Source organism: Anser brachyrhynchus (assembly GCF_964034855.1).
Source record: "Anser brachyrhynchus genome assembly, chromosome: 19".
Classification (NCBI taxonomy): Eukaryota; Metazoa; Chordata; class Aves; order Anseriformes; family Anatidae; genus Anser; species Anser brachyrhynchus.
In genome coordinates, this window is record NC_137712.1 from 3,435,884 (window position 1) to 3,458,478 (window position 22,595).

General features: G+C 40.9%; 1 protein-coding gene across 17 annotated transcripts in view; it reads right to left on the minus strand.

Annotated features, from left to right (window-relative positions):
- Nucleotides 1-22,595, minus strand: part of SEC16A (SEC16 homolog A, endoplasmic reticulum export factor) — a 30,328-nt gene that overhangs the window by 4,327 nt on the left and 3,406 nt on the right. For 3 of the 17 annotated variants that reach the window (XM_080561451.1, XM_080561455.1, XM_080561442.1), the window contains 28 exons: nt 18,273-22,117; nt 17,580-17,725; nt 15,328-15,413; nt 14,329-14,464; nt 13,357-13,555; nt 12,404-12,581; nt 11,511-11,653; nt 10,665-10,726; nt 10,295-10,433; nt 9,812-10,054; nt 9,416-9,513; nt 8,646-8,727; nt 8,339-8,456; nt 7,994-8,105; nt 7,615-7,720; nt 7,002-7,142; nt 6,773-6,886; nt 5,990-6,194; nt 5,537-5,785; nt 4,805-4,893; nt 3,777-3,824; nt 3,431-3,589; nt 2,794-2,871; nt 2,565-2,621; nt 1,770-1,881; nt 1,317-1,454; nt 501-601; nt 5-79 (listed from right to left, as the gene is read on the minus strand). In XM_080561451.1, coding sequence (XP_080417577.1) covers nt 5-79; nt 501-601; nt 1,317-1,454; nt 1,770-1,881; nt 2,565-2,621; nt 2,794-2,871; nt 3,431-3,589; nt 3,777-3,824; nt 4,805-4,893; nt 5,537-5,785; nt 5,990-6,194; nt 6,773-6,886; nt 7,002-7,142; nt 7,615-7,720; nt 7,994-8,105; nt 8,339-8,456; nt 8,646-8,727; nt 9,416-9,513; nt 9,812-10,054; nt 10,295-10,433; nt 10,665-10,726; nt 11,511-11,653; nt 12,404-12,581; nt 13,357-13,555; nt 14,329-14,464; nt 15,328-15,413; nt 17,580-17,725; nt 18,273-22,043 — 7,185 coding nt within the window. In that variant the 5' untranslated portion in view covers nt 22,044-22,117. The remainder of the gene's footprint in view (nt 1-4; nt 80-500; nt 602-1,316; nt 1,455-1,769; nt 1,882-2,564; nt 2,622-2,793; nt 2,872-3,430; nt 3,590-3,776; nt 3,825-4,804; nt 4,894-5,536; nt 5,786-5,989; nt 6,195-6,772; nt 6,887-7,001; nt 7,143-7,614; nt 7,721-7,993; nt 8,106-8,338; nt 8,457-8,645; nt 8,728-9,415; nt 9,514-9,811; nt 10,055-10,294; nt 10,434-10,664; nt 10,727-11,510; nt 11,654-12,403; nt 12,582-13,356; nt 13,556-14,328; nt 14,465-15,327; nt 15,414-17,579; nt 17,726-18,272; nt 22,118-22,595) is intronic. The other 14 variants (XM_080561446.1, XM_080561448.1, XM_080561449.1 and 11 more) reach the window with 10 other exon arrangements.

Genomic DNA, 22,595 nt, shown 5'->3' on the forward strand with positions numbered 1-22,595 from the left:
TTACCTCTCCTGATTGGAAGCCATCAGGGTTGGAAACAGGTAGCCCGGATCCAGGTGGAAGGATTGTAGGGTTTAAATACTAAAGAAAAACAATGCACTCTTTTTTTAATCTTAATTACTGCAACTCATTACAATGTTATTTCACCTTTCTGCTATATTAATCCCATTGTAGCAAAACAACATTGCAATACATGAAGTCAGATGAAAACATGCCGCATATGGCTACTTCCAATGTTCTTGGTCCATTTCCTAACACATACTGCAAATGCAAGATGTGCAGTCCTGCCAAGTTGGGAAATACAACTCTTCATGGGCTTCCTACTTCCATTTTCACTTGTCTTTCCATTCTCAAGTTCATAAACTAAAACATAGGGATTATGTTTGTGTACAACAACAGTAATGCTTTGTACATTCTGCAACTATGAAGCTACTGTTGAGAATCTTAAGTTATTTTTATGAGAAGTTTGAACAATATATACAAGACATTCTTTTTAACACACCTCTGGATCAGCAGCTGCAGCAGGTTCTGTGTTGGTTTGGTTTGCAACTGGTGCGTGCTCTGCTGCACCACTCCCTTCCATCGGCTGGGGTTCCCCTGGAACTACAAAGGAAATGGGATTTAGTCAGACACCAGATCAGGGGGTTTGACTTCACAAAATAAGAAGCAGGGTCATAAGCAGAACTGAATTTGTACAATACCAGTCTTCTCCCAGGGGGAAAAAAAAATAGGCAATTTAAAGAGTGCAGTATTAGTATCTACAGATGTCTCAGTATTGTTACAAGTTTGCAAGCAGGAGATGCATACAGTTTACACACAGATAAACAGTTTATACAGATCAACTTGGTGCAAGGCAGCATGTAGTGAAAGCCAAAAAAAACATTGTAAGCAAGTAAGACCTCCCCCATTCTTTCCTCAGATAGGGATACTGGAACTAAAAACAGGTGTCAGAAATGAGCACTAGGTATTTAGCAACACAGGAATACTATATAATTCAAATTCTGCTATTATGATGGCCTAGGTGCTCTGTATCGATTTTTTTAAAAAAAATCAACCCCCCAAAATAAAAAAAAAAGACAAAATAAACGCAATCAAAACAAGCAAAAACCCAATCTCTTTTGTTTGCAGAGTGAAAAGCTGGGCTTTATTAATTTATTTTACTGCGGTTCCCAGACAGATTCCTCTTTAAAAGGGATTGGAGTTAGTGAGACCGAATGCTGTGAAACATTCATTAAAGGCTACATAATACACACACTGGCAAAAGTGACTTTAAGGTAACCACAGAACCTCCTTACAAGTTTAACCACGCACAACACACCTGAATTTGGAACAAAGACATTTGCAGGAACTGGCATCGGTGCCAGCGGGGCAAATAGGTCTGCTGGTGCAGGAACAGCACCACTTGACTTGGTTCCACCTGGATTCAGAACATCGACATAACGGGCTCTGCTTCCTGCTAAAACAGAGAAATCCAGAAATAACAGAGATAAGTCTTGTGTTATTCATCTCCATGTCTATTTTCAACAGTCTGCTGGTTAAACTGCCTTTCAGAATCAGAAAATAATGCTGCAGGGATACAAACAATAATATCCAAGTCAAAATGTCATTGTGACAGCAATCACAATGCAGAAGTTAGGCACAAAGCCAGAAATAGCCACAGTTCCATGACATCACTGAGATGCCAACTGTTCCCAAATGCCCCCAGAAAAGCCACGAGTTTTGTCTTCATATTCTATGCAATAGAAAATTTGAAGTCTTCCATGTCTGTTACCTGCTCTTCTAGAGAAGATGTTGACAGGGGCACTAGGTGGGCCTCCAGGCCCAGACGGAGCAGTCTGGGGAACTTTAGGAAATCCTGTTGGAGGTGGCGGTGGAGGTTTACTCTGCCAGGAGAACATAAAAGTAAAAAAACACATCATTGACTAAGAGTATTAAAAGGCAAGCGTCTGTCTGACTTCTCCTCTTCCTTACCTATTACAGAACACACAATGCTGGGTATACTGACATGCATCTTGCTGTGTGGATCAGTATTCCTTATCTCACTCCATACGATAACTCCTTATCTAATGTCAAGATATTTCTACAGGCCATCTACACTCACTCTAAAAGGAAGCATTCACAACCATGGTTCTCATCATTTTCTTATGTTTTGAAATAGCTCCTTACCAATAAGGATAGACAGGGTGGGTGATTTTCCTTGCTTTACAATGCGTTACGTTTTCAGAACTAAGGACTCTTCTTTACTTCCCCTCTCCCACTCACCCCCCTAGTTTGTTTTCAGCAAATCAGTTAACAAGCTATTTTCCAGGTGGTATCAACTTGTATCAAGAGATAATTGAACTAAGTTTAGAATAAATTCCTTTGTAAAAACTCAGTCACAGCAACTGGATCTACACCAGCACGTGAAGACATAAATGGTTTCATAAATACGTGGACTATACAAATATGTAACTTGTGGATTAGCTTCAAAATGTTGCACACTTTAAGCCAAATTCAGTAAAGTTAGTAAAATTGTAAGCCAGTACAGATTTTAGTTTGAAGAAGAAAAAGGTCCTCAGTTTTTTACCTCTTCTTCTGGTTCATCCAAATTAACCCAGCGCTGTTTCTGTTCATCCCAAACAATCTACATGGAAACCAGAGTCAAAAATTAGCAGTTCAAACAAAGCTGGAATAAACACAATTTTTAAATTTTACACACATCGGTGTACTTGTTAAAACAAGGTTCATCTGTTATACAGGATGCCTCTTTGAACCAATTAAAATGTACAAAGGTTTTTGTGATTTAGTGGACTTACGGATTTGTTTTTGTCATCTGGAAGGTGAGCTTCATTCTTTCCTTTCCCCATCAGCCAGCGAAACCAGTTTGCACCGGTCTAAAATATAAATACATCTATTTAGTTAATTTTCTCAACGCCGTCTTTACAGGCAAATCAAAAGAATTTCATGCAATAATTAGTTTTCTGTTAGAGACTTCAACTGTAATATAAAAAACATCAGGAAAGATGCCCTCAGCTAAACTAAATTGTATCTTTCTGACAGACGGAAGAAAGAATTCAGAGGTAATGCCACAAATGAAAACTAGTCCTTATAAATGGCAGCCTGAGAAAACAGGGGAACAGGGCCAACACACAGAAGTGGTGTAAGTAGAGGTAAATAAACAACTAGGGGTAAACCCACTGTGGAGAACAGGAGTTGGATGAAAGAGAGGGTGTGTGTTTGTTTTTAACGTGAAGGGAAATTGCTCTGAATTCATTCCCAGTGAAAACAAGTGGCTAGTACAGCAATGCTTCAGTGCACGTAGGGGCAGCTAGCGGTAGCACAAACTTTGATATGGGTGTATAAAAACGTCTAGATGTTGTAAAAGCCAAGGCAATGTTACCACATATCCCGCAAATCTCCTCTACCTATGACTACCTCACTTATCAAGTTTACCTTTCTAGATGCTGTCTCTTTTTTTACTTCTTTTTTAGTCTCTTTCCCTACAGGAACAGGTGGAGAAGGAGAAGGCTGTTTTGCTGCAGAGTTGGATCTTTCTCGTCCCACAGAATGTGCAGAGGACTCTGAAGTTGTCCGTGACCTTCGCCCATAGCCCTGCATCACAAATACATGGGAAAGCACAAAGCTGTCACTGCTGGAGTGAACTGATTACACTCCATCTTGCTAAGCAAATTCTTTCTTTGAAAAGTTAGTAATAGGAAGAAATCCAAATACAACAGTAAGACGTAAATGTAAATAAGAGCAAAGACTTAGTGGAAGAAGGAGCCTGCTCATGGCATACCATATATGCTGAAGACTGAGATGCAGATCTGGATCTTCGTCCTGGTGCCTGGTTAGATATAAAGCCAGGACATGCTTAATAAGCAAGCAGCTAAATATCCAACACAACATTCACTATTACAAATTCCCATACCATTCAAGACATTAAAGCTGGTTATTTGGGTACTTCTATGTCCTCTGACATGTATAGGAGGGACAGAAAAAGAGCTGATGTCTGGCCAAGTAATTACATGGTCATATAACTAATCCAATACAAAGTTAAATCAGGTCACTGCTGTGCAGACCAATCAGCCCACAAGGGGAAAGAGATAAAAATGCTGCACCAGACAGCAGTTGCTGCAATTCCACCCTCCCCCTCTATATTAGGCCGGTTGTTTTTCTAATGGTCATATAGCAACTCTAACATTAAAAAAATTAATCACTGTTTCTTTTGTTAGCATAGTTAAGAATTCTCCCCATCCTTTATCAGTAGCCAGATGTATCCCTATTAAAAATGTTTATGTTTTAATTCCTTCAAACAAGAGACTGAAATAACTTCCAAGGAAATACCAACTCCAGCAATACTTAAACAGGGAAAAATACTATACATTTTTAAAAAGGCTATCTGGATTTCAATAAACACCATGCATATTTCCAGTCATGACCAAGTGCTAGGCAATGCTGTGCTTTTAAAACTCAGTCACAGAACTGTTCTTTATGGCCTGGCTGTCTCACATGTATGCTACAAGTTCTTCTGGGTAGGAAGAATTGTTTTGGAAGATGGGAAAGGAAGACAGGCCAGTGAAAGAAAAAATAAATTCTTCAGACAACAGCCTGGTTTCCCCTGCTCAATTAAAAAAAAAGGGGGATTAAAAATGGCCAAAAGTTCTATACTAGTTCATTATTTATTCCAGCGAAGAGAAGGAGATGGGGAAGAAAAATTAAGCTTCAAATCTAGATGAAGAGCAAGACAGACCCCCAATACACTTTGTGATTGCACAGACATGCAACATAGCTGACACGCTGAAGAGCTGTATAAAATAAAGATACCATGCTAGCCATTCTGTTATAGAAATCCTCCTCTCTCTGTTCGGGGAAAGAGTTTCGTGAAGGAGACTCTGGAGGAATTCTCTGCATTCCTTAAAAAGCAAAATTAGACTATGTTAGTAGGGAAAAAAACACACAACTAAATGTTTTTAAAGTAAAGTTTTTCACTAGTTCTGAGTTTTGTGCTATTAAGAACCTGATCTTTTACAGAACAAGAAATTTAGCTGCTGTGATTTTTTTGTTTCTCCTGCATGGGTATTGTTTGATCTATATACAGGTTAGAGCAGGGTGAGCAATGCAACCATCAGAATGGAGGCAATACAGGGTTCTTCACATCTCTAACACAACTGGCAATGCATCCATCCTTGCCTTCACACATCACGTTCTGCTGTCACAGGATTAAAAATTAATAAGGTGCTAATGCCCAGAGACAGAAATCCCTGATGCTCCAATCACAGACCTTCAAGACAGAGCCAAGTGGCAATTGCAGTGCATTCACCAATTCCATGGTACAGAAAAATTGCCTGGTTTATGTCTAAATCATAATTTCCTGATTCTGACCTCTCTCTTAAACTAAGCCAATACTAAGTGAATACTAAAGCTTTCCACAGATGTTTCTGTAACCTTCCATTGTCTTATTAAACTTAATTACCCAAGACTTGTCTCACTATTTTATATGTTTTGAGATGTTTTGTATTAACCCCCAAAATACTTCATTCCCCTAAGATTCCAGACCTGTTTCCAGGTTTGTCTGCTCTTCTTCCCGTGACTCAGTTTCTTGTGGTGGCCCTCCTGGTGGTAGCGTTGACCCTAAATACAGCGGTGATGGCTCAGCTCCATACTGATTTGAAAATCCTGGAGGTGCAAAGCCAGGGCCTGGACCAATGGGCTGAGAAGCCACTGGGTAGAAGGGGACACTTCGGACGGCTTCCTGGTCACCAGGAGGAATCACAGCAGCTGACCCATCAAGTATAGCCTGAGGTGCTAAGGCACAAAATAAAGTTAAGAGCTGTAACTAAACAGAACCTTTCATCCTGTGAATAAGATGAAATAATGCAGAAATTAAATTTCACTGTTTCTACCACCCTCGTAAATGATTTCTTATACTAGAAACCCAAAACGTTTACTTTCTCTCTTTGTCATGAAGTAACATATGAAACATCATAAAGAAGGATATGAGACACTAACCTGACGGCATCAGCTGCACACTTTGCATCTGTTGAGACATATTGGGTAATAAGGATGCTAACAATGCATTTTCAGTGCCTGGGCCCATGTCATGGCCAACTCCTCCTCCATCATATTGACTGGTATGGTCTAATTCAGAGCTTGGTGTGCTACATGGATATTGTTGTGGTGTGGATCTGTCTGTGTTATAAGCTATTGCACCCTCCTGCACAAAAAAAAAAAGATATTAACTCTACCAGATATTAAGTTCATAACTAAAGAAATATATAGAAAATTAAATCTTAGGGTGATTACACCATAATTTTTGTTCCTGCTGTTTTATTGAACTGTTAGGTCAGTTTTCATATCTCTAATGGATCTCCTTCAATAAATATTTCTCCCTTTCCATTCTGTTACAATTTAGCTATACTAATTCACACAGCATTTTTGCTTTTTCTCACTCCCCCCCTTTTTACTGGCAAGCAGATCATCTGCTTATAACAGGAGTTGCTGCATTAGTTCCTTAATGAGCCTTGCAATTCTCCTTGCATTACAGTACTAAGAAAAATATGTTATGTAACATACACTACCCTTTAAACTACTCAGTACTGTATCTTAAGGCACTAAAGTGTGATAAATCCACTTATCTTGAATTATGATGCCTGTATTTTATGACATGAATATATCATGAGGTAATCACTTTATACATTTCTGTAATTAGCAATATAAATAAAACCATTCAAAAATTGGATTTACACTAATCCTTAAAAGGGAATAGTTCATGTTGGAAAGTACATTCTTTACCTTAATCTGTCCATCCACATGGCGAAGCCTTACCAACCAGGAAGGTTCAACTAGAGATTCCTGTTCTGGTTTCTCCTTTATCTGTGGATCAAACAGGCGCAGTTGCGATGACATCTAGAAAAAGAAATCATTGTAAAATTTCAGTTAACCAGCAACCAAAAGGCAACTTTAGCCACAGCATATCACCTACAGCATGAAGCTACAAATACTTAATTCTTCCGTATGTTACCTGGATTAGCTGGCCGATAAGTACAGGTGAATAGTAGTGTGGATCTTTGAGGACAGTTCTGGAAATCACTTCACAATAATGGAAGGCCTGAGCAGCAAGTCCCATTTCAGCAAGTCGGCAAGCATAGATGAATTTGAAAACCTACGGAACGCAAGCAGGTGAAATAAATCAAGCAGTCAGAACATTCTTGGGAGCACCAAATGAACGGTAATTTGTAATTTCAGCCAAAAGTTCAGATGTTCCATTATGATGTTTACACTAAGCAGGTAAAAAAAAGTCTGAAAAAAAGCATTCAATACTCCTCTTCTACTAACTGTATCCAATGGAAGTAATTATTTGTCAACAGGTAGCATCAACAAATCCTGCTAGATTTTTCTTTTGGAATATAGAGTTATGGTAACAACAGAATTTAAAATTCCAAAGTTCAGAATGCATGGATGAAAAATGTAAAAAGACGGATTAAGTGATAAAACAGGGAAAAAGCTATCTTGCGCTATGCTACCTATAAATCTTTCCAGCTACCATAGATAGAGTGTCTTCTACGCTGAATAAAGCACATGAGAGATGAACACCTCGCATAAAAGCTGCAAAAATATATGAAATATCTCTTCACCTGGAAATTGGGCAAGCAGCCAGGCTGAGTTCCTAGTGACTGTGCGTATTCATAGGCTTCTGTTCTTTGAATGGCTTCATTGGTGGCAAACTTAAAAAATGGCAAGCTATTGGGGAATAGGAGAAGAAAAATAATACTTGACATTCAGATCATATATAATCAATACAGATCTGTCGATTAGAAATAAAGTCAGAAAGGTAGCTATTAAACATACAGTATGGGAAACTAACTCCTCGAAAAAGGACAGCGCATCAGACAGTTCTCAAAGACCGCTGTAGCTAGTTATGATGAGGGGAGCAGTGCAACTCAGTCTTGCCAGCTATTAAGTTTTCATTTTTTTGCATCAAAAAGGGGATATTAAAAAAAAGGAAAGCCAAACCTATGATTTGATCCAATTAGGACAAGTTTTGTCGTCTTCCTTGTGTAAACTCCAAAACCAACTTGGGCCATAAGGTAACAAAAATGAGCAGCATCAAGCAATCCTTTAGAAGCTGTAGGAAAATAAGTGACAGAACTCAGAATATTTCGTCTTGATGACACATCATAATTCAGTGGCCCACACTGTTTTGGCTTTGTACTTAAACACCTTCACAGCACAGACAAGCCTGCATAGAACTGTTCCACTTTACATTTTACATAGCAATTGCTGTGTAAGTGCTGAGTAATTAAAATTTTTCAGAAAGCTTTTCCTTCAATCATCACCAGTTCATCCCCCAGGATTTACCAAGAGTGTCTCCCATGGTTGCAATGGTCCGGGATTCCAAGTCCACATTGTTTGTCAAGTTGGATAACACCATTGCTAGATGAGGCCTCCAGTCTCCCCATTTCTCGTCTCCACAGCACTAAAATGAGAAGAATTAATTAGTCAAATCAGTGACTGAAGCTCTGCATGGTTACGTGTTTAAACCTAAAAAAGGACAAAGCTTATTTGACTGTCTAGGAAAAGCACATGGAAAGATTACTGTTATGAACTACACTACTCACTGCAGTACCCTGTTAAGACTCAACTGCAGCTCACACTCGAATCTTACCGTGGATGCAGCTGGCATCCTTCCAGACATGAGCTGGTAAACAGTCTGCAGAGGGTCATTAATCGGGAGACTGTTGGCAAATCTACAGAGACATTATACAGAAAACCAAACAACAAACATTGGGTAAGCAGTTAAAATGTATTTGAACACTCAGTCACAGTTTATCTTGCTTAGTTTAAGACAAGGAAGCACTGCTTGAAAATATTATATCTAATAAGCAATTGCCCCCAGTGGATAATATCCAAAAGCAAAGTATTATTAATTACCTGGATCTGCCACTTTGACATATATCAATCCAAGCTAGGAAAAACCTCATGATTCTCCCCATGGCAGATGACTAGACTTAGTACCTGATTTCACAAGCTCAGGAGGCAGAAAGTTTATCTGTCTATAGACAAAGCATGCATGAACACATCAACAGAAGTTGACAGTTGGTTTTTTGTGCCACCCCCTTTTCTCCCCCCACACAAAGCCTGACTAACAGCACCTGTCAAGCTAGCCCATGGATTACTGTGGTTAAAATGTCCTTTAAATGGAAAGAGTGCATAGAATAACTTCTCAAGTTTAAGTTTATGGCCTGAAGACCTCAGAATAAAAAGCAACAGCTTACATGAATCAACTGAACACAGAGGTAAAATTAAAGCGTAATTCTTGCATGAGCTATTAAAGATAACTCATGATTTTGACATTAAGATGTCTGAAGCACCAGATCACTCATTAGCAGAATAGGTAGACCACATCGTATTAATCAATAACAAGCAAAACTGTACCTGGTCATAACTCTTGCATGTGTTCTGCTGTCCATCTTGCTGGCAAGTAGCAGAGCATGACCCCATAAGCCATGCTTCATGGCTGATTCCAAAGCATCCTAAAGTTAATACAGAAATTAGTTTCCCGGGTTAGCTTAACATACTACTCAGTAAGAGTGATTTTTTTACAGTAGTATTTTGACTGAATGAAAAGGTGTTTGCTTCGGTCATATGCTAACACACGAAATATAATTGTTTTATTTTATGAACCGTAGGACAACATTTTTTCATCAGTGCAGCGCAGCGTTATGAAATATACACACTGCAAGTAGCAAAATGATTTTCACTGATGCTTAGAGCTTTCAGATATCCGAAAAATAAGTAAATAAGACATAGGATTTGAATATAAGCACTCACCTTCTTACGGCCATAAAGCAGCAACTCTCTGAATCTCTCTGTCTCTTTTTCAAGACTGTCAATTGTGGTTATAAGACTATCAGTGAGAAATGAGAGCTGGGCTTCACCAGATTCCTCTTCTACTTGTTCCAAAGCCTCATTAGTGAAATCGATCAAATTTGCTTCATTAGGGGACTTTCCAGGAAGCCATACTGTTTTATGATCTCGGAGCAAAAGTTCAGCCAAGTCTGTTCCCACAACAGTCTATAATGTATGGTAGGGGAAAAAAAAAAAAAAAGCTGTTATTTCAACATTGCCTTCATGTTATTTTCAACAAGACTTGACTATCAACACCTCCGAGCACAAGTGACCAGATTACCTGTTCCATCAACGTATGAACTGTTTGTTACAGGTAAGTCACTGTACACGTATTACTTCTACATAAATGCCAGTTTCTGTATAAAAGATTTCAGGAAGGACAAAAGTTCAAGCAGTGAAACATACCCCATTCTGCCTGCACAACAGAACAATGAAGTCCCAAAGCAGACTTGCAGATTCTTTGTCGATTAAATTTTCATTCTTAAAGCACTGTGTAGATTTATTTTGTGCAAAATTAATAACATCCACTTTATGGGTGTCATCCCTGGAAGAAGAAAAAAAGCATTTAATGAGACAAATGCAAAACATTCAGATCATTATTGTGACTAGTATGAGGAACAAATTTAAAGCTCACCTACCATTTATACAAGTGAAAAACAACAAATATTTAGAGTTAGTTTAAATCCTGTAATCTACAATTGCAGGACAATAAAAAGTTTGATGAAGAAATGAAATCTTGAAATGTGAAATTTCTTAAAAATCTGTTAGGACATACTTAGCAAGAGGACCAGGAAACGCTCTCATCTCTTCTTGCTCTGGAGAATGTTGCAACATAGTCTAAAGACACAAATATAAACCGTAAGAAATTTTTATAACTATGCTTTTTGTATTTTAAGAATAAAAAACAGACCTGAACATATCTATATTATAATCATGGCTATTGATCTTAAATTATTTATGGTGGCTTGCAACCTGCATAAGGATAATAAATGACAAGATCTACTTCTTGACGGGGGAAACATTCTGTAGCAAAATACAAAAATATTCCTCTTACCTCCTCAATAATTTTCCTGCTGCCGTTCTAGTACTTGTGTGCAATTCCACTTCCTTCTACCGATATTCTACCAGTGAATCCCTACTCTCATCACGTAAACCAGTCCTTACACACATTTTACATCACTAGAGTGCTGCTGTTCTTTGTAGAGGCATAGGAAGAATAAAAACATGCACACAGTATTTAATCCCCAGTCAATCAAGATAACAAGCTGTCCTTTGTCCTTGTACATTCTCTGCAGGGCTATGATATCTCTAGGAACAGTATTACATTAGTAACAAACAAACAAAAAACTCCAGCACTTCTAGAAAGTAAGGATTTTACCCAAACAAAATTATAAGGAGCTGGATGATCTAATCATGCCTATGTCATCTCTCATTGAAAAGGAATTGTTAAGTTACCACTTTACTTACAGCTACAGAGCAAACCACAACAGGTAAATACAGAAGGATTACATGCACTGACATACTAAAGTAATACAGGAAGCTACAGACCTAACTTCCCTACTCCCCTTCCAAAAGAAAGGCCTGTAACTCCACCACCCTCCTTTTTGCTTATAAACTTTACCTCCATGCTGTGTATTTCAACCAGAGCTGGCTGGCCTTCTGAAGGCAGGTTTGGCAGCACTTTTATTAAGAATCCGCCAGGACCAAACCTAGCACACAGATGAGGCACTGAAAATTTCTCAGGCGTTGAGGGCCTTAAAGGTGCTGAAGCAGGGAGAAAAGAAAATAAGATAAAGTGACCTGACTTGCAACAAAATAGACATGCTGATGTATTTATTTAATTCAGTAATCCCGCAGTACTAGTGGGAAAAAAAAGAAATACAATTTGGCTAAATTTCATAAGCAACAATTAATCAGTTCCATTAAATTTTCAGATCTTCTGAAGATTTGCCATAAAGAACAAAACTAGACTAAAGAACTCTAAAATCCACTTATTGCTTTAATGCAGGGGCTTTACTTGTTTGTCTTAGACATCTCAATATAAACATATGACATCTTCAAAGAGCTAATGACTTCAAGAAACTCTAGAAAACATTTTCCAGATGAACAGTGTTTTGTTTCTCATGGAAAAGGGTAAAAAATGTGGATAAATCTGAAGTTTAAGTTAAATTTTAATCATTCCCCCAGAAGCACGCACAATACAATTCAAAAATGTATCTAATAAGTGTTTACAAATGCAAGTATGCAATATTTAATCGCAATCACCATCTAGCTACTGCCATTCTGTGAAATACCCATGCTTCAGCAAGCAAGAAGCTATCCTTTTGCTGAACAGGGAAGAACTTTGTTCACGTATACATACTGTAAACAGGAGTGCTTTCCTGTTAACAGGCTTAACAAATGCACAAAAGTGATCTCACACACTACAAACGTTAACAGAAGCACAAACTACTACCAATGAACAACCTCACAAGCACAGTCCCTTCCCTCCTCCTTCCCCAATGGTGCCAATACCTTGTTCTACAGTTGACCATCCAGTTTCAGCCGGGTAGCCATAATCTGTAAAAGGCTGTTGTCCACCAAAGTTAGGAGCATATCCACCATACGTATAATCTGCATGCAGCGACACTGCCTGTGCAGCAGTTTCATACGCATTAGCCGTTAGATCATGGTTACTTCTATACAGCTGGCTCTAAATAGATCATATTAGTAGTTGTCAGCAGAGAGCGTGAAGTTACACAAAGCAAGCAATACTGCAAGCGTGACAAGACGGTAAGCATTCCACCCCACCATCTTCACTTCTTCGGATGATTCTTAAACCAGGTTTGCTACACTTGAAAACACTGCCCTGCAAATCACCTGGTCAACAACCTGCAGAAGATAATCTCTTAGTGTTCTCCCCTCAATGTTTTTACTACCATTTGATCTGTTCGCCATCCATGTTCAGCTCTCTCATCACCACAACAATCACCTGAATATTACTTGTGTTTTTCAGGTATTTGTATTCATGGCATAAATAGATAAGTAATCAGCTAGGTTTAAGTTTTGCTTGTAAAGTCAAGATACCATCATACAAACATTGAGTTAGTCTTTTAACAGATCCCATGCTTGTGATCAGAAAAATGACACAACACTGAAAGCCAGGCAATATCAACTCCAGCCAAGCACAGTAAAGGCAAAGTTCTCACAACCATATGGGTTCAGTATTTTTTTCATTTCTGTATGTGTGGCAACTGACACAGCTGAGTGCTGATTTTGGTTAAAGTTCTCTTGACAACTGTGACAAATGCTAAATTCAGAACTATATTACAAAACAGCCTTAACCTACAGAATACAGGTTTTCAAAATACATTTTTTCCCAAGCTAAAAACTGAAATATTTAAATACTTCTAACTTTCCACCCACACCTAAGAGAAAGACCCAGCTTAACTGTCTGAGAATACTTGATGTGACCATTTGAAGCTTACTTGCTGAGAGCGAGAGCTAAAACTGCTCCGGTGACTGTGAACACTGTGGGAGCTACGGAGACTATGAGCAGAATGCTCACTGTGAACGCTGCGTCTATCAAATTCATCACCGTAAGGATCTCTGTGAGGCTCTGCTTCATCATCAAAGCTTCCAGTAAAACGAGGATCGTATCTCCAGTGATCTTCGTATCGGTCATGTCTGAAGAACAAAAACATACCAAACAAAAATAAACATAGCCAACTGTATCTAAAGGAAAGTGACTCCACTGCCTGCCTCTTCAGAAGGGAACTGTACCTAGCTTCAGAAGGGCTTCTAGATTATTACCTAGATTTAGGTTTTTATTACAGTAAACAAACTGGTACTTCAAGAACTTCATCCAGAATATTCAAGATGAAGATTAACGTCATGCTCCGAGGCTGTTTAGAATAAAAAAATAAAACCCAAACAACATTTATCTTATCTGAAAACGTCATATTTGCCTTAAATCCTTTTAAGAGTGAGATGACAACTCATCTGTTGTTCCTCAATTACCTGTGTTCAAGCAAAAGAACAAACTAGCAAAAGTAGCTATTAAAAGCATAATACTGCATTTTAATAGTCTGTCACAGGATGCAACTGTGTTCCTGGAGTACAGTACTGAGAGGATTTTGTTTATGAAGCTGCATGATATCTCACAATTCTGATGCCCATACAATTACCACAACAGCACACAATTTTCTAAGGCTTTGCGGTAGATCTGTAACAAATAAAGCAGTATTTCTGTTGGTGCACAGGTGACGCTTCAGTCCTTGCCTTAACACTTACTGCCATTATCTAGTTTCCTGATGACACATTTGAATATGAGGGACTTAGTCCAGAAGAAAGCAATGCCAGACTGTCTGCCTTCATTCACAGTGGTTCTCTGGACGCAGTCAGCACCTAGGTCCCACCCTGCCCTAGATGTGGAAAGAGCACGGACCGAATGGACAAACCTGTTGCCATATGGATACGCTTCTCTCTTCTGGTACGGGTTGTGTTCAGCATCATACCAATACCTCTGATCGTAACTTCTAGGATCTCTGTATCTGGGGTCATATGCTGACGAGTAACGTTCCCAGCGACTTGGATCTTGGGAAGATAAAAATAAATGGGTTAGATACTGGAAGTTATTACCTATAACTTTTCTCTCCTTTCTCTTTAATTACCTGCCAATTTGGTCAGCACCCCAGAAAAATGAAAACATGACTATAGTTAGCTAGATACTCTTGAGAAGACAGTGTTAACCATCAGATAGATCCTTTCTAACAACTTTCAAACTTAATCATAGCATGAAAATAATTCAACAAATATTAGCAGAATCTTTGCTATCAGTTTTCAGAGCGCCATGCCATGTGCTTCAGGATACAGACAGATTTTGCTTAAAATCTTCCCAGGCACTATCTAAGCAATTGCCTTTAGACTACTAACACCACTATGTCTCTGTGAGCATTCAGATAACTACAGACAAAAACAAATTCTAGTCATGAGTCAATTTCTGTTTACACCCCACCTAAATTTTACTTTAGAACTCCGCCTGCAGGTTACACACCAAAGATACAAGCCAGCAAGTGACAGGTTTGCAAAACACCAAAGAAAACCATTCTGTGGACTTATCATGGTACATTTTTATAAATGAAATGGCAAAGATAAGTCTGGGAGTGATGAAAGACCTTTATTTATTTTCTATTTACTACTTCTGCTGAATAAAAGAAATATAGGAAGGACAGCAAGGTATTAAGAACTACTAAAGTAGGACCAAAGATCAATTTCTAGCAAGTGTAACTTTATTCTCGCTGGTTGTAGGAAGGAGATTATATATATATATATATATATATATAATTACAGAAAAAAACACAGTAATTCTCCGATTTTAAAATTGGAGAAAAATTTATGGGGCAAAGGAGATCTGCAATTTGCTATAGAAAAATTCAGAGAATACTTTGACACCTTACCTCCATAGTCATATGCATTTGGGTAATAGCCTGGATAATAATCAGTCCATCCAGTTTTTGCATAATAATCTTCAGGATATCCCTGCCTGAAAGTACACAGGCATAAGAAGTTATTATCCCTCCTTCAATCTCTCCAAAAGTTAGCAAGAGATATGAAGAACTACATGCCATGATTGGTTAGGTAGTTTCATATTTAAACTAATGCATTTACAGGAAACCAAATAATCATAATTGTAAAATCAGATGTTTACAAAGTTTTATATCACTAAGCTGTTCTGTGCCATAACAAACTGACAGTACAATACCTTAGTGGCTTTTGTGAGCTGCTTTGGTCATGAGATCGGTTACTTATGGGCAATTAATCACAAAAACTACTGCTATAATTAGAATGAACTGTCTCAACAGAGAGATCAGCAACCTAAATAATGAAATAATTGCTCCCTCAACTTTAGAAGCGTTTTCTTATACATTTTATGGAGATGAAAAGAGGACTGCAGTCTGGAGACAAGGTCATGAAAACAAGTCAGGACATGCACTAGTGCTCTTGTAGGTAATTCCAAACAGAAGGCTTCCAAACTGAAGTCTCTGGGGATGCCATCGCAGCATCTGTCACCAGCATACCATGCAAGTCAGAAGAGAAACAAAACCGAAATGCACTACGCTATTCTTTGGCTACCTGGACATCAAAGAACTCAGTGATATCATTTTCTTGTTCTACTTGGAGCTCTGTTATATGCCATTTTGGGGACACTATCCAAAACTGATGAAACAAAGCTAAACGAACGTTAGATAAGAACGTAAAGTAGTAGTGTGTGTACATATATGCATGTACACTTATATGCATACATATCTACACATCCATGTGTAGCTATATGTCCATAAATAAAAACTTCCGTGTGGATATAAACACTCGTGTGCATGCACTCACAAACACTCCTATGTATACATACACATATGCACAAGAGGGAAAGTGATTTAACAACAGCGTGGAGTGACGGGAACTCCATGCTCCTCTCCAAAGCACTATTCATAGAAGTGATAGTGCAAACCCTGCAGTGGCCAAGCCAGTCAGGTGATACTCAGCACTGGAAAAACGGGTGGGAGCCTTGCTAACACAGCACTTAGCTCTGCAGGAGGAGTTCTGATCTTATCAGATCAAGTTTAGCCACCTAACCAACCTCCTCAGTCCCCCTCAGAAAGATGTTATTCCCTTCCCCTCCCCAAACAGAATTTAAGAATCTTCTTCATCGGTTATTTACGGAAATCAATACATCATTGATACACTGTGGGAAAGTTTCAGAAACACTAGCTTTGGGTGCCTTGCCACTCTTAGTCTGTGCTGCCCTGCGGTGCCACACGACAGCCTGCATCCAACTGCAGTCACATCACACATCAACACTGACAGAGCAACCCACAACAGGCTTTGATCTGCCCAAAGCCCTCCTAGGAATTTTAACCTCTTCAAAACACTATGTAAAAAGAGCACGCATCAGAAGGAGTGCTTTCTTGGTGCTACTAGAGGTTATCTCCTTAGGAGATCTCACAGGGCAATTAAAGTCACTTAAGACAATGACACAAGTTATCACAAACGGATATGCTTATCATTTTGTACTCCTCAATGCCAAGCTTCCTATAATCTTATGAAGGCGGTAAAGAGAATTTCGTTTTTAAGTTGAAGACTACTCCATGAGTGAAACACGTGTCCTGGTTCGACCTGTCAGACAAATTAACCTGACACAACACCAGCTGTTTTCACTGGATTCATCTGCTCTTTTCCAAAAAAACGAAATACTGTATGTCAGTGAGCCACGCGGACTGCTATGCTTGCAAAGCACATCCCCACACCAATGTGCAAAAGCGCCATTTATTAACAGAACTAGGGGGCCGCTGTGTTAAGTGCTATCAAGAAAATAAACTAGAACTGGTTAACCAACCCATGGCCTACATTGCACTTCCACAGCACGCATGCAAAAGAGCATCGAGTCTGTTGCAGTGACTTTCAGCCTGGCAGAGAAGCTGACAACCACCTGCAGAACTGAATGAAAGGGGCACCGAGCTGTAGCAGCAGAACAGACTGCTGGAATCGTATCAGTGTCCTTTTCAGGCACGGCATTCGATACCGTACGTTCCTATGGCAGCACACAATGAGTTTTTGAACTTCCTCACTGCAGCTTATGCTGTAAAACTTGAACAGGTATAATTGCACTCGCTGTGTTGGGTTTTACCAGATCTTCAGTTTAGGAACTGCATACCTGGAAGAAGGTCTGTCGGAGCAGTGGCTGGCTCTGGAACTGGGACGTTCGGGCTCAGGATAACGATAGCTCCCAGGCTCCATATAAGCAGCGCTGCTGCTATCGTAGTGTCTGTACCGTGGGTCGTACTGTCCGTAGCTGTCCTCCTAGAAAAGAGATTGACGTGTAAGGTAAGAGGCTGCCCAAGTCCAAGAATAAACCTTTAAAAACAAATTGTCACAAACACCACACTGTGATACCTGAAGAGATGAAGATCAACAGTCTACAGGACAGCTTTTGGTATACCTTGTGGCAAGGTCTATTAATATTACTTCTGGAAACATTACTTCTAGACTACTTCAACCACAACGGTGGTCATCCTGCTAAACTGCCAATAAGTCAGGCAGCAAGTGGGAACCAAATCTGAACAATTGTGCAGCTAAGACAGAACTGCCAACTTTTCCCAGAGAAATAAGCAGTTATCAGTTGACATCTGTACCAACTGGAATTAGTATTAACAACTATTTTAATTTTTTTAAATCTCCATTACTTAAATTTTATTACTGCAATTTAGATTTTCCATATTAAATCCTTAATATGAATGCCATACTGAATGCTGATCGTAACACAACTATTAAAAGTTGTAATTCAAAAATGAAAACTATTGATACACGCTGAGTGGGGAAGGAAGGGGAAAATAAAAACGTATCCTACCATGTAATAAAGATGAGACGCTGCCCTGGGATCCGCAGGAGGGTAAGGTGGGGGATATGGAGGCTGGTAAGCATCATAAGGATGTCTATAGTAGTAGTAGGGGTTCTGTGGTGGACCAAAGGCATCCTGAGGAGTCTGAGGCAGGGGCGGACGCTGCGGGTCTTGTTGTGCGCTTGCCATGACCGGCTGGCCGGTGCTGGTAGGAGGAGCTGTGGAAGTCTGTGCACTCGGTGGCTGTCCAGAAGCGGGTTGCTTATCAGGGCTCGTCTGGTCGTACCTCGCCAGCTGCGCTGAACTGGCCTCTTGGTTCCCCAGCTCCTGGTTCTCGCGCTGCTGCGATGCCTGCATGGCGCTAGTCCCTGCAGCAGCCGGGTAGTTTGAGGGAGCTGAGGACTGCCCAGAAGATGCCGGTTGCTGCATCTGAGCTGCCTGCATTTGGGGCTGAGATGGCAACGCTCCCTGCACAGCTCTGTCTGGCACAGCCTGATGCTGTACATCTTTTGTAACCTGTTGATAGAAATGTTGTTTGTCATGCATCTCAGGACCCACCTGGCCAGCACCAACTGCCTGCGGAGGATACGCGGGACCACCAGAAAGCGACTGATTGTGCACCTGCACAGAGTTACTCGCACTGCTTTTCTCCAACGTCCGTGGCGCTGTAAAGTCAAGCACTCCAGCAGCTTCTTCTTTGCTATTTGAGCGATTTGCAGAGTTATTAGCCTGTACTACAGAATTAACAGGTGGGAGCAGCGCACTTCCACTGGGAAGATTAATCCCAGGAGAGACGGATGAATTAGCTCCTGGTTTGCTAGCAAATTCAGGAACAAAACCTTCAAAATTAACATTCTTTTGCCCTTCAGGAGCTAAATTAAGCGGTGTTTTCATGAGCAAGTTTGCAGGCTGATTAGAGGCAGTGTCAGAGGAATTAACGGGGCTTTGCAATAAATTATGTTTTAACAGATTAGTATTTGGAGGTGCATTAACTAATAGAGATCCAACTTGCATCACAGGCAGCGGTGCATTTTCCCCCGAGATGATCCCACCAGTATGTGAAGTCTGGGGGCCCATCGAAGGCTTGTCCCCAGCCCCGGCATCCTTCATTGGCTGATTTTCATTGCTGCTTAGCTGATTAGATAGAGAAATAGAAAAATTAATTGGCTGAGCCAAGTTATAGCTTTGATTAGGCTGAGCAATCAGGATAGGCTGATTTTGCAAAGACTCTGTAGGTGGAGAAGACAACAAACTTGCATAACCAGAACTTGCCTGAGACTGAAGTGCCTCCTCTTCTCCCATTTTGGGAGGATTCTCAAGATTTTCAGAAGATATATTTCCATCTTGGGAAGGCTGCACAGCAATATTCCCTGGTTTATTTGGCTGCTGATTAGGCAGGCCTTCTTCCGGTGGCTGAATGACTTCCACAGTTTGTTTGGCAGGTACATACACTGCAGGAGCAGCAGGAGCTAGAAGAACATTTCCCCCAAAATTAGGTAACTCATTATGAGCCCACAGAGTCGTTGCTGGGCTGTCACACTTCTTAATTGCTCCCTGAGCTCTTGTTGAAGACCTTCGCTCAGACAATGACTGCATGTTTTCTGTAACAGATCCGGAGTGCAACATGTTTCCAGCTTCACCAGTAACTGCGAGAGGCAGTGGGTATACCTGAGGCATAAAAATAGTTTCCAGATTATCTGGTGGCTGTTCGAGATTGCCTGGTGACGCAGCTGGCACAGCTGTGTTCTTCTTGTTATTCTTTTGGTTTGGGTGGTTCTCTCTTAACTCAACCACCATCTTCGCTTGGTCAATTTCTGCAGGTTTTATACCAACTCCGTGGGACCTCACAGGTTCAAAAGAACTGTTCGCGCTCGTCTGAAACACTCCTGTAGGCTTAGGAGGACTTGGAGTTGGAGGCTGGGAGAGGTTACTATGGTAGCTCTTGCTCAGGTTTACCTCACTCGAATCACCTCCCAGAGGAGAGGAGTCGATCTGTTTAAAGAAGCGAGCAGAAGATTCTTCATCGGGTTTCCCGCTTTCTTGCTGAATAAACGTACCGACTTGCTCCGGAGGTCTCGCTGAGCTCGAAGCGCTCCTATGGCTAATGTTGCTATAGTTTGAAGATACGCTATCGGGCCGGACAGGATGAGGTAAAGAATCAGGTGCCTCCAAATTTGGTCCTCCTTCAGCATGGCTCACAACAGCGTTCTTTGGAAGCATCTGACCCGGTAGGGGTCCGTATCTGTACGGATCAGGGTGAGCAGAAGGGGATGAAGCAGTCACGTTGTGTGGCTCGCTTGGCAGCACTTCCTGATTCTGAATGCACTCCAGGTTCTCAACGTTTTCGTACTGTGACCCGCCGTTACCGGATGCATCACCCGCACGCGCTTTGTCATCACCGATAAACACAGCGTGCTTGGCAGCCTGTGCCTCCTGCTGACCTACAATTTTAGGGAAATACTGGACATCCATTCCTTTTTGTACCACCTCGTTGGCTGAACCTGTACCGATGTGCGCCTGAGACAGAACATTCGTTGCAACCCACTGAGGCTGCATAGGCTGGTGATACAAGGGCGACGAATTTGGCTGACAAGCAAACTCGGTTTTCTCAACCACGTAGTTTTTTTCAGACGAAAGTATTTCTTCATTTTCTGCCTCATCCCCTTTGAAAAACATCGAGACTGTTCCTGAATCTCGGTCTGCGGGAATGGGTCTGTTTGATGTTTCAGACACACCTGGAGACTGTTTTTTGGGGTTGTTTTCCTGAGCTGTGGGAATGACAAAATTGGAGTCTTGCAAGGGTGGCTGTGGGTAAAACTGGTCCTGGTAAGTTTGATTTAACCAAGCATTACTCATTTCTGCGTTCTGCCTAAACACATTTCCAGGCTGGATGCTGTTCATGTGATGACCATTGTTTGCAGAGACATTTTTCCCAGTCTTTTCACAACCAACGGACAAAGGCGCTTGCACGGGATTTTGTGGAATACCTTGATGTACAGGACCATGCTGCAAATTTGTCTGCGGGGGAGGATGAGGAGGGCTGACCGAAGACTGAGAAATGTTATGAATGTCAGGCTGAGAAGACGGCTCAGGATGGGGCACAAAATTTCGAACCGGAGACTGCAGGTTACCTTGACCAGGTCTCCACTGAGACACGGGCTGCTGAGGAGGTGGAGGGAAGACTGCTGCTGCAGCGGGTCCCGAAGGAACGTCGCTTGGATCTCTGTGAGCATCTTGCCTACCTCCGGGTTTGTTTGACAGAGACACCATTCCAGGATGCACACTGAAAGAATTTTCAAGTGCTGTTCCTGTATTATAATGCAACGGTACCGCAGACCCATGGAGTCCCAGATCTGCGTTGGGATGCACTTCTGTAGCGCTATTTGTAACGTATCCTGGGGACGGTGAAGGAACTGGAACGTTAGAAAAGGTACTGGTATTTATTCCTGGTTGAGATACAGGAGCTGACAAAGACGCATGCAGTCCGTGAGGATTGTCCCCTGCGTGTGATGGTGAAGGATGCACAACAGCCGGCTGGGGAAACGCCGCCGGGGAAGAACTTGGCATAACCAAGGCATTGCCCTTGGATGGGTTATCTAAAGGGGAACCCTGGGGAGTCTGTCTGCCAAAGGCAAAAGGGTCTGTCACAGGCTGCACCGGGGCAGCTGCTGCATTTGCTCGTTTACTGAGCGAGGTGTTTCTCCAGTAAATGTTCCGGGCAAGGCCCGCAGGAGGTGGAGCTGCTGCTCCCGCTGGAACAGTCTGTGGAGGCTGCTGCATGATGGCCTTCCAGCAGGGTCAGATGCCAGATGAAAGCTAGCACTGGATGCCGTAAACAGATTCCTTCTTCCACCCTGTTAAGGCAAAAAGATGACGAGTCAGTTTGCTTTCTTGCAACACATGTAGCGAGCACTTCAGCAACTTTTATTTTAGAAACAAAATTACTCAAAAAAACTTGGAATAAGAGATGTCTCTGTTCTCCAGAACCTACCAGAAATTCACACTTAACATTGTATTTCTGAATGCAAGTACAGTGTTAATGAAGCTTAACGCTGAGTGGTAACAGTGCACATAATTTAACAACTGTGTTAACAAATAGCTCCAAGTAAGAGTGACAGAAACACAGTTTGGTCCTGTACAAAATTTAAAGTCTCAGTCTCATAATAGCACCAGTGGGATTATACCGTTACATTCCCCCAAATCTGTTTGAAGCAGAAGCACACATCATAAAGGAAAGACACAGCAACAGCTGGTCTCCAACAGCATCTGCGATCGCTTTGGCAAGCTCAATTTAGCTAAGGAACATTGAGAAAATGTTGTTAGAGACAACAT